The sequence below is a fragment of the Gossypium raimondii genome, chromosome 6, assembly GCF_025698545.1.
Source record: "Gossypium raimondii isolate GPD5lz chromosome 6, ASM2569854v1, whole genome shotgun sequence".
Taxonomy (NCBI): domain Eukaryota; kingdom Viridiplantae; phylum Streptophyta; class Magnoliopsida; order Malvales; family Malvaceae; genus Gossypium; species Gossypium raimondii.
In genome coordinates this window covers 17618211-17630052 of record NC_068570.1, presented here as the reverse complement: position 1 = coordinate 17630052, position 11842 = coordinate 17618211, and the positions used below count along the sequence as shown (strand labels likewise).

Sequence of the window (11842 nt, the reverse complement as noted above, 5' to 3'; positions counted from 1 at the left end):
GTCCCTAGGCTCGGAAAATGAAATTCATGAATCCTTATTCCAAGCCTAGCCAATTTTTACTTATAACAATAATAGCCCATGTATTTCATAAAGATTAAAATTTTTTCATGAATTTTATAACTTTTCAATTTAGTCCCTAAATCATGTTTTCATCAAAATTCCTTTAACAAAAGTTGTTTATCTATCAATAACCTTTCGTTTTCTACCATAAATCTTAATAATTCAACTATATTCATCCATGGAAAAACTTTAATACTTTGATAACTTTACAATTTAATCCCGAGATAGCTTAATTAAACTATTACAATCTCGAAAATATAAAAATTACTAAAACGTGACTTCAATACTTACCTAATTAAACCAAGAAAGCTTGCTTGAGCTCTTTTCTTTTAGCTAGGGTTTCCATGAAAATAAATTGGGAAAGATCATGAAAAGATGATATTTTCTTTATTTAATCATTTATCATCTTTTAATATCTTTTATTTCCAATTTCATCCTTTTCTTTAATTAAATTTCCATGGATGAATCATCATCCTTATCTACTAACTTCCCTTAATGGTCTATTTTCCATATAAGGACCTCAAACTTTGAATTCCATAGCTATTTGATACTTATAGCTACTAGAACTTAACATTTGCATTTCATACAATTTGGTCCTTTTCATCTAATTAAACATAAAATCGATAAAAATTTTCTTAACGAAATTTTCATAAGATTTTCCTATCATAATTCAGACCATAAAATAATATTAAAATAATTTTCTTTTCGAACTCGAATTTGTGGTCCCGAAACCACTGTTTCGATTTTACTAAAAACGAGTTGTTGCAACATCGAATTTGTTGTTATTTTTCGAAAACGAATGTATTTCTTTAAATTTATTGTGTGGAATTTCGGGGTTTATCCATTCATAGAATTGTTTCGGAATGATTGCCTAACAATGCAAGAATGCAATTTTCCTTTTGATATAAAAGGCGCTTCGCCAAAGAAACCACTCTTTGGATTGAAGAAAGAAGAAGGCTTAATACCTCTTTTGGCCTTTATACTACAGCTAAATTATCACTTTGGTATTTGTATTTTTTTATCAAGTTTGTCCCTGTAGTTTCATTTTATATACCTCGTTATCCATTTATATATATTTTAAAAATATTAAATCAACCAATGAAATGTTGTCATGAGTCAATTGAAGTAAAAAAATCTTAAATCTTTACAAAATATCATAAAATTATTAAAAATCATTAAAATCCTAAAAAATCTTAAAACATAGAAAATTATTAAAAATTAAAATAATCATAAACTATTTTTGAAAATTATAAAAGCTATTTTAAAATTATAAGCATGCGAAACTTAAAATTTTAAAATTTTCATAAAATTTTAAAATATTGTTTGTTTAGAATTCAAGATTTTTAGAATATATTAAAATTTTATGTTTTAGGATTTTTTGTATTTTAATGAAATTAAAACCCATAAAATTTTTAAAATCATAAAATTATTTTTAAAATCATAAAAAATTTAAGATTTTCTAAAAAACATAAAATTTCAAACAAACGATTTTTAAAAAATTATTTTTTAAGTTTCTCATACTTGTAATTTTAAAAATATTTTATAATTTTCAAAAATATATTATGATTTTTAATTTTTAATAATTTCTAAGTTTTAAGATTTTGGGGTTTTTTCCTCAAATTGTTATGAATTTTTGGTTTTTAAAAGATTTTTTAAAATTTTCTACTTTTTACTTTAATTGACACACGCTAGCATGTCATTGGTTGATTTTACTTTTTTTTAACAAAATATATATAGGTGGGTAACGGGGTATATAGAATGAAAGCATAAGAGCCAAGCTAATAAAAAAATAGTACAAATACCAAAGTGATAATTTAAGTATAGTAGAGGGGGCAAAAGAAGTATTAAGCCAATGGAGAAAGAGTGCAGTTGTTGAAACCAATGAGACAACATATTTTACTCTTGCACCCAATATTTGAATTCTCTCACTCTCATAAAAATTTTTAGGTTTGTAAAAGATTTTAGTACTTCTTAGACCCCAAAATTGAAAAATATATTTTTCAAGAATCAAGACTGAAAATATCTCTTTAAATTTCTCTGGTGCTGGTTGGTAATTAACTTCTGACTAGGTTATAAGATTCTAACTTTGAAAGTTATATTACTAGTTTATATTTTACCTAATTCAGAGTACTACAACAAATATATTCATTATTTTCTTCTTCAACGAATGATAGCAAATTGTACAAGATCATATACCTTGTCACAAACGTGTTAAAGCTATAAAATTTCAAGTTTCACAAATAAGTTAAATTAGTTGAAGTTAATGATGATCCTAAAGTCCAAAGTGAACCATAATGTTTAGCAATATATGAGGTTGAAAATTTTGAATTTTTGTTGGGCATGACTATTTGGCATGGAATCTTATTGGCTGTGAATTTGGGTAGCAGTAGTTTACAATCTTTAGTTTTTTTTTGAAAAATACAAGAAATGATACGAAGTGTGCCAAAGAAATAGTTATTAAGATGGAAATAGAACCTAAATTTCATGAAAAATAGATTATTCTTGGAAATTGATGAGAATGAAACGACAAAATCTCATCAACAATCTTTTAGAATCGATCTACTTTTATTCTCCAACAATTTAAAATATATGGTAGATGATGGAAATTTTAGAATTGAAAGTGCTGAAAGAAATTATCAAAATATAAAAAGACTTGATTCATTTCCCAGAAAAATTTGCTATTTTATCAATTGAAGAAGAAATGTTGATAATTTCGCATCTCTAAAGACTAAATAATCAAATTTAAATAAAATATTTATACTTTTTTTAATAATTACTTAATTAATTTAAGAGGTCTCGTTTTACAATTTCGGTTTAGGCCTCTAGAAACGAACTGTTTGTAGCATTAATGATTCGACATACGATATGCGTCGGCTTCTTTTTTTGTTGCCAAATGATATTGCCAACACCTTTTCCGAATTGTGGACGGATTTTCCACCAAAATTAAGACTAAATAGTAAAACATTGAGCTCCAATTATTTAAAATTAGGATCAAATTAAAATTATGTATAAATATTATTATTATATTTCTTATCAAACCTAACGTTTAAGTGACCAAAAAAACACAATATTGAATACTTTAGTGATCTAACCAAAACAAAAATTTATGCATAATTAAGTGACTAAAAATATAATTTATCTAATATAAACTCGGATTAGCAAAGAGGGCCCAAACCAAGTCTAATAATAAAGGCACATCTCGGACCAGATTCACTCCCTGCCAAGCCCGAGTTAGCCCACTTAGATAGGCCTATTTCCCTAACAAGAAAGAAACAGAGAATCGGGTTCTCTTTACATCATTGCATGATTGCGTCGCACTGTAACCGGGAAAAAGGAAACGAATTTTTGCTTTATGAAATGAAATCTGGGTTTTGATTATTTTCATCCATTATATCCAAAGCAAAGGGAAGAAGTAACAAAAAAAAGAATTAAAGAAATTATGGCAGAGAAACCACAACCAGTGAAAGTTTTATATTGTCCCATATGTTCTCTTCCAGCGGAGTACTGTGAATTCGGCCCTGATTTCGAAAAGTGTAAACCTTGGTTGATCAGCAACGCCCCTGACCTTTACCCACATCTCCTCAAAGGTTTTTTTTCCCCCCTCTGTTTTTCTCTATATTAATTAGTTTGCATACTTGAGCTTCTTTTTTTTTTTTTTAATTTTAATCCCATGCCTTTCTGTCTGTTTGCCGATGACAAAGATATTAAAGAAGACGAAATTTTGTTTTTTGTGGGCTTTTTCGGGGTTTAGATTTTGTTTTTCTTGGAGATATTTTTCTGATATGAATTGATAAATGATTAAAAATTCTTTGCATTTTGCTATTATATATACACACAAAAACATGTATGCTTAACGTCAATTGTTTTACTATGATTTTAACACCCTTCTACTTGTTTCCTTTCTTTCTTTTTTTTCACTTTTCCTAAACTGTAATTGGAAGGATAAGAGAAGAAAGGCAATTTTTTTTTTTAATGTGAGTTTCATAGAGTAAGTTAATTAAAGATTTCTCTTTGATGTTCAGAGGCTAATGAAAAGGAGGGTGAGAAGGTTTCTGAACAGCTGCAATCAGTTGGTATTTCCTCTGCTGCTGAAGGGGCAGCATCTTCAGCTCCACCAGGTTTAAATGATCTTTATATGGAAATATATTTTATCACAAATAATTCCTTTAAAAAAGTTGTATTCATCTTTTTTTTCATTCTCACTGATCCAATGTTTGTTTTCAATTTTCAGGGAGCACGGTGTCATCTAAACAAGAAGATGTAAAACGTCTTCCTGGTGGAAAAATAAAGAAGAAAGTAAGGTTCCTTCTTTTTCTATTTTTTTCTCCTCTGGCATTATATGCTCATAATATTTATAGGGTGTTTTGAAGCTTTTGATTCCCAATGTTTAAAATTTAAATACCTTTCCATTAATTAGCTTAGGTAACCTGCAAGGATGAATGCTACAATATTTCAAGGAACCAACTCTTCTGGTTCCTTTTCTTTTCTTTAATTTTTTGGTTATTGCTTGTGGATCTCTTACATACAAGGTTTGTTATTATATGTGAGAATAACATATCTAGTCTTCCTAATTTTCCCCATTTTTTTTTAAATAAAAGGAGAAACAAGAAGTTGTCATTGAAAAGGTTGTACGTAATAGGCGCAAATGTATCACCATTGTGAAAGGATTGGATCTATTTGGTGAGTTGCATTCTCACATTTTTATCTTTTTCATCTATTTATTAGTTTTTTTCAAAACAAGTTAATTCTTTAGGAGGAGTTGTTTTTCAGGAATTAAGCTTAGTGATGCTTCGAAAAAGCTTGGGAAGAAATTTGCCACCGGTGCATCAGTTGTTAAGGTGCGTCAAAGTCATCTTTACTTGTAGTTTTTTCATTCCATTATAGGTTCCTTTGTTTCTTACAAGCTTTTCAATGATTGTTTTCCTTTAGGGACCAACTGACAAGGAGCAAATTGATGTTCAAGGAGACATATCGTATGATATTGTGGAATATATTACAGAGACCTGGCCTGCTGTAATGTTTTCAATAATCTCACTTTACATTTCATTCAATATGAAAATGCTTCATATGAGAAATATGGAACAATGTTTTTTTTATTTTCTTTGCCTTTACTATTAGAAAAGACATTACTCCGGTCTTACACATGGAAATACATTTCAACATGAAACTCTCCAATTCTGAGTTATGTTTCTTTATTACCTTGAAAGTGAGGTTTTATTGTTCATTGCTAATGCTAAAACTTGATGAAATTTGATTATATTTGTTTGGTTGTATGTTTTATATTTGACTATTCGTACACCCTGATAAATTTAATGCATGCCTCCTTGCTGGAAAAGATGGCATTACCATCCTTTGGAGTCTTCTTATGATGCGTTACTAATATGTTTTCATGTTGATATTAAAATCATCATGTTCGGAAAAGACAGCATTACCATTCTTTGTTGTTTCCTTTCAGGTACCTGAAACTGCCATTTTCTTCATTGAGGATGGAAAAAAGGTTCCTGCTGCTTGATGCTAGAACTTGGAGCCAGAGCAGGGGACTGGGTGGGATTTTAAAGCACATCGATGAGTCAGTTCCACTTTAATTGGACATAGCATCTATTCATCCGTAGTTGGATAATTTTCCCTAAACCTACTTCATACATAGCTCACTGGTTCTTGGATCATGTTACAGTTTTAATATTTTTGGGTTGCAGTATAATCTTTTTACATGTACGGAGTGTTTTTCTTTGATGGGGAAACACTTGAAGTTCATTTTCATGTGAATGACGATGGTATTACAGAAAGAAAGAGTAGATAGATGGGAGAATATCATAGCACTTGAAGAACATTATAACCAAGTGCTTTTGGTGTATAAGACAAAAATATGAGGTCTTTAAGATGAATATCTTTTTTGGTATTTTTATGCTCGTTTCATGGTCTATGTTTGGTGTTCGTGGCTGTTCTTTCCAATAATGTCGTCTCTAAAAAAGAAAACTCACTGAAAAGGTTTTTATGGTGAATATGAATTCGTTTTTCCAATCTTTTGAATGCTTGTAAAGTTCCCTCATCATACTGAGATAATTAGCAATGCTACTCAAAACAGATAGTGAAGAGAGATGTATTAACTATTACTCACAATGTAAGGACTGATACTTTGCCTTATGCAAAGCATGCAGGTCCTTTTTATCATCCCGAACCTGGATGGAATTGGTTAATTGCATGAGGATAAAGTATAACATATCAATCAATCTGGGAAACTAAAAACGTTGTCACCTCCTGCATGTTCCTCCAAATATAAGTCGGCTGGGTCGAGGTCCTGGGGACGGTCATCTTCAAAAAGAAAAGGTGCAGCCTCTTTGATTTTCTCTGGCTTCCTATCGTTTGTCTCTATGACTGAGATTATCTTTTCCTTGATACGATCTTCAACGGTTTGCTTTCCGATCTCTTGAGACTGCGATAGTTCAAGAAGTGAGGAGCATTTGCTTCGGAACTTCAGATCATTAGATGACAAGATGATGCCAGCAATTGAGCTTGCAAGGTCTGGGGCATAACTGCAAATCTGAAGTTTATGACTACAAGTTATATACGTGAACAATTACTTGATCTACTTTTCACAAAATTTAGTCATAAGAACCGGGCCATAAAACCATGAAAGTCAAGAAGAAACAGGGAAAAAAGACGTGATGATATTATTGATGAAGATGATGATGACGACGACATAGCTAACTAATAAACATATATTCAACACAGCCCATTTCGCATTACGTTTCCTATCTAAATGAACATTTCAGAAATTGTACGTTAAAAGAGAGAATCAATGCCAACTTAGAAACGGAAAGCAAACTTGAGAGGAGAGAAAGATTTGAAGGCCTACTGATGCCCAAGCACAAAGGTAAATCCTCTATAAGAATTAAATGATCATGGAACATTGGTTATATATAAGGTTTACAGATTAGATAAGAAGTTAAGCCAAGTTAATCCAAGCATTAAGCTACCTCTGTTCCATGATAATACGCATTTGAAACTTCGAAAGTAGATGCTTACCTTCACGGCATGTGCACTAAGAAGAAGTCCGGTGTGTTTCTCCTTCAAATCATCCAAGGCAAGTTTCACACCCTTTTTAATAAGATGCCGGTCAGGTTGATATTTATATTTTCCTGGATATGTTATGACCTTGATAAAGTCAAGGAATATATTTAACATACAACATTTGAGAGACAAGAAATATGGGGCAAAGGTCAAGAACTTGAATAGTAGAACATGGTGTTGGATATTGTTTATGATAGCAGTGTATCACCATATCTATATGAAGATAAGGGGGTAAACTTTCCCACTCTATCAGTGCATGGTCAACTTGATCCACAGCACTCACCAACGTTAACCCATACCTTCTCCAGTCAATGCTAGTCAAAGCATTGAGGGATGCAATGGATACTGAACTTGGTGAGAAATCTTTAAAATGCAAAACCTGGAAAACGATGTTATCAGCCAAGTCAACTTTATCAAACAAATTCAGAGACAAAATTGATTACATTGTACCAACAAGTTGATGCAAATGAAGAGAGAAAAAAAAAGGTTCTTTCTTTGAATTATTTAGGCGCACTGTAGATAAGAACCTCTGTTTTGTTGCCGGATGACCTGAAGCAAAGAGATTCCGAAAGTTCACTTATTGCAATTACTGCTTCCACAATTAGTCCGGGACTCCTATGGCTTTCCATGCTGCATGCTACTCCACTACTGATCTTAAGTTTCTCCCTAGAAGGAAGTTATGCTTGTTAAAGGGATTGAAAACATGTAGCCGTAGTTTACTTACTCCTCGGATGTCTATAGCAACATGACTGAGCAGTAAATCATATAAATTTCATAAAGGAAATCTACATTGGAATATAAGGTTAGACAATTAACACATTAAAATTAATAAATAGAATTATGCAAGTAAGAGCAACAACATCAAATAGAATTCAGACTTATTCCCTTCATTTTTGATGGATCGAGTAAGAAGAACTAAACAACATTCTTCTAAAGCTGAAGTAGAATAGATCAAGATGCATGCACGTAATCCATGGCAGGATATCTAAAGAGATTAAAAGACCTGGCAGAATAGTTTAGGTGAAAGTATGAAATTTTTTAATGATGTCAAATGAAGTTGCTCATCTTCCCTTCTTGAAGCATTTGGAAAGAATAATGCTCCATTAGATATTGCAACAAAAGAGAGGAAAGTACTCCGATGCATCACACCTGATCTAATTAATGTTTATAGGTTATAATAGATACAACTATCATGAGTAAGTTATTGAGAGGGGAAGACTTATGAGCACCGGAACTAGTAAGAACTAATAAGTATCCAAGTTTGGCACGGAATGTATGAATACAATTACTGGTTGTAAAAATAACCTTCAAATCCTTCTTATATAAATAACCTTCAAATTTTGGTGAAAGGTAAAATATGCAAATCTCAAGTTGTTTGGTTGAGTCAAGGCTCCTAATTTTATGAACCCAAATCTCTTTTGCGTTAAGTATATCTAAATCAATAGTTCAATCACAGCACTTCAAAAAGTTTTTGCCAGTCCTAAAATCAAAAGATGTGCAGTAGCTTGAAAACAGAATACAGGGTATTCAGCTTATATTTTTACCTACTGCAGAAGCAAGAATCACATTTATTGTTTAAGCTATTTCTGTGCTTCAAAACATATTCTTCAAGGCCAGACTTTAGTCTTTCAACATTGGAGCTTGAAAAGTTCAAAGGGCTGCATTCATTAGGTAAAAAGACATTTTCACATCGCAACCCAGAAGCATCCCCTCGTTCAATCACCAGTTCAGCTGCTACACTCTGGGGAAAAAATTCCAACTCTATTAAAATTTACTTAATAGAGAATTTCCATAAAAATGCTGAATGAGATAAGTAAATAGAGAGCTATTTATCACTTAAAGTGGAATTGTTTTACCAAAAATAATATATTTAAAGTACCCTTTTAAGTTTTATCTAGAACCATCCAGACTAATATAAAATGTTGCATGAAAGAAGTTAAAATCATGAAATAAATACTTTTCAAATTTCAGTATTTACACTTGCCGAATAATATAAATATATTCAGCATTTAATTTTCAGTGACATACATAAAATTTTAATAATACACATTCAGTATTTTTCTTCAGTTTATCAAACGAAAACTTGGTAAATATATGATTAACAAGGAGATGTTAATTGAACTAGAGAAAATTCATTCCTAACATCAGAAAATTGGTAGATTAATTTAGGTTGCTGGTCCTTTAGGATCTCAGAAAATTTCCCCTTCCTTCCAAACAATTTTCCTTATCTACCAAACACTTAAAATGAAGGGTAAGCATTCTGAAAAGGTTAGTTTCTTCAGATACTTTCAAAAAAGTTTCATTAAAATACAAATTTTGGACCATATCATTCTGTGTACAGATGAAAGGCATCAAAGTAGCAGTTGAACTTACGGGGATCTTTAGAATCAGCATCTGCAAAACCAAGAGATATGTGGACTTAGTAAATGGAGAGTAATTTAGGGGAAAGAAAGCAGAGAGAAGACCACAGACAATGAAATCTATACAAGTAAAAAAATGCACAACATACTTCATGATCCATGATTTTATGAGAAGACTCTTTAGAGGAAAACTTCCTAGGTCGACTTAGAAGATATGAATGACAGTCTTCTATAGAACCTTTCCCAAATACAGTCAGTTTTAAAATTCAAAAAAAAAAAAAAAAAACCTTGATTAATTGTCAGTTATGTCCTTTTCAACTAGCTGGTTGCATACTGCATAAGAATGCTGACAAACATTTCTTGCGTCCATCAGCTTATGTGAGATTCCTCCAGTGTTTTATGAAGAGGTGTCTTGAAATGATTCCCTAGCAAAATGGTAATACAGTGGCAAAGGTGATATTTCTGACATCACCTTAGTTTTTTTATTTGAATTATCTGTGAAGTTATGGTTCTTTCTTTCTAATAGATTATCTATCAAGTTGATTCAAGTAATTAAGCTTATTGGCTAGAAATAAACAAAGAATCTTGGATTTCTAAATTCCTAATAGGATCAGCTATATTTGTTGAAGGATTCGGTGTATGCTAAAGTTGCACCAAAACCCACAGCCAAATACTCAAAAACTCTATTTGTATATACTATATTGTCATTCAAAAACTGTCAGTCAAATACTCAAAAACAAACCTTCTGAAAGTAGTGTTTGATATCTTTCAGCAAGGCATCAATAGTCTCAGAAATGGACAGACATACTTCGGTGCCACTGAAAACAAATAAATAAGATCATAATGTTTTGTATAACCTAAGATCAGAGAAATGTTTTAAGTATGGCGCATACCTGAACTTTGCATCATTCTTAGGAATTGAAGGTAGCCTAGTCAGTCTTCTGGCAGAAACACTTCCTCTAAGATTTAAGTGATAATGATATATCTTATTATCACTAATGCCTGCAGCCAGACACAAAATTGACTTTATTAAATACATAATGAAGAATTTAACCGAAGGGACACACACACACACATATATGCATGTATGTATATATTGTTTAATATGCTCTGACTGACGGAATAAATGGACAAAATTTTAATATTAAAAAGAAAAGAAGAGAAGCATGCCTCTTGACAGCATTTCAGGCACTATAATAAGTTGTTCATCCAAATGAAGTATTTAAATTTCAGATCATAAATACATATTAAAAAGCGTAGTAAACTTAAAGCAGAATTGAGTCATTGACAACCCTGTATTATCGCCTACACCTTAAGCAGCTAACAACTGACAGGCAATACGCATAGCCTAGTGGTAACCACGTTAATCCTCCAAAAAGGAGATCCCTGGTTCTAATTCCCTGTTCCCCTAACTGTAGTCAAAATCTAAGCTATTCAACCATGGATATTTGACTAGCAAGAAAAGAATACTGAGACACTAAACTTACTGGTAGTTTTGATGGAAAGCAACCCATCTGCGGCAGAAGGAAGTCAAATAATCATGAAACATAAATATTTATTGAGATCTTTGTATCTAGAATCAAATGACCTCACCATCATCATCAGCCACTTACCCCACTTTTCCGTTCCAATACCTTCTCTGTTGCACTTAAGGTCTTGAAACTCCTCCAAGCAACTACCGGTGCCCGTATCTGATACTGCTCATTAAGATGCAAAATAAATAGATTTTTCTAGAAACAGTATCTATCATTTTATCTGAAATTCTGCCACAACAATGTATTTACAGTCTACAGATTTACCTTGCATGACCTAATCATTTTTAAAAGCTTATTAATGCTTTTGATGAACTCATTTGAAAGAAAACCAGCCAAAACCATTCCGTTTCAACTTCAAAACCATACCGTTTCAACTTCAAAATGACATGATTTCAATGCATATTTTCCAATTTAGAAATAACTTCCTATTTTTCCGAAAGATCGCGTCACAAAAAAATCAAAGTAAATAATTCTAATTATAGTTAGGCAAAAATTAAAGGAAGAATGAAAAGTATTCACTTGAAACTCGAATGATTGGAGGAGAGCTCTTGAGAACGACTGATAATCGGCAAAGATCTTCGGATAAACGACATCTTTGAACAGCAGAAGAAATTAACTGACAATACGAAAAACGAAAGGAAATTAAAAAAAAAAAAAGGAGATTAGAGTGGATTAACATATTATTATTAACAACAAATATCAATAAGCTGAGTTCAGAAGCCTAATTTGAAGATTGAAATTGCAACTTACATGAATGCAGAGCTTCTGAACTGACGAAATATCCATTTCAGTGAGAGAGACAAACAAAAACCACAC

At 31.6% G+C, this 11842-nt stretch overlaps 2 protein-coding genes across 4 annotated transcripts; one reads left to right on the top strand and one right to left on the bottom strand.

Moving 5' to 3' along the window:
* Nucleotides 1-3342: 3342 nt before the first annotated feature.
* On the top strand, nucleotides 3343-5959 carry LOC105773368 (translation machinery-associated protein 22). Its single transcript, XM_012595174.2, has 7 exons — nucleotides 3343-3647; nucleotides 4083-4178; nucleotides 4292-4356; nucleotides 4659-4740; nucleotides 4831-4898; nucleotides 4990-5073; nucleotides 5516-5959. Exons 1-7 carry the CDS (start codon nucleotides 3500-3502, stop codon nucleotides 5570-5572), a joined length of 600 nt encoding a protein of 199 aa, XP_012450628.1. The 5' UTR covers nucleotides 3343-3499; the 3' UTR covers nucleotides 5573-5959.
* Nucleotides 5960-6146: 187 nt separating this feature from the next.
* On the bottom strand, nucleotides 6147-11842 carry LOC105773366 (type 2 DNA topoisomerase 6 subunit B-like). Of its 3 annotated transcripts, none has more exons than XM_052632807.1 (12): nucleotides 11777-11842; nucleotides 11546-11642; nucleotides 11105-11188; nucleotides 10979-11005; nucleotides 10385-10493; nucleotides 10234-10309; nucleotides 9505-9525; nucleotides 8676-8872; nucleotides 7659-7797; nucleotides 7317-7510; nucleotides 7087-7207; nucleotides 6147-6601 (listed from the first exon to the last, which is right to left on the bottom strand). In XM_052632807.1, the coding sequence occupies exons 1-12, from the start codon at nucleotides 11810-11812 to the stop codon at nucleotides 6287-6289; spliced, it is 1416 nt and encodes a 471-aa protein (XP_052488767.1). In that variant the 5' UTR covers nucleotides 11813-11842; the 3' UTR covers nucleotides 6147-6286. The 3 variants fall into 3 exon arrangements, with proteins under 3 accessions (XP_052488767.1, XP_052488766.1, XP_052488768.1); XM_052632806.1 differs by having other exon boundaries at nucleotides 7087-7217; nucleotides 7318-7510; XM_052632808.1 differs by having other exon boundaries at nucleotides 7087-7215; nucleotides 7478-7510.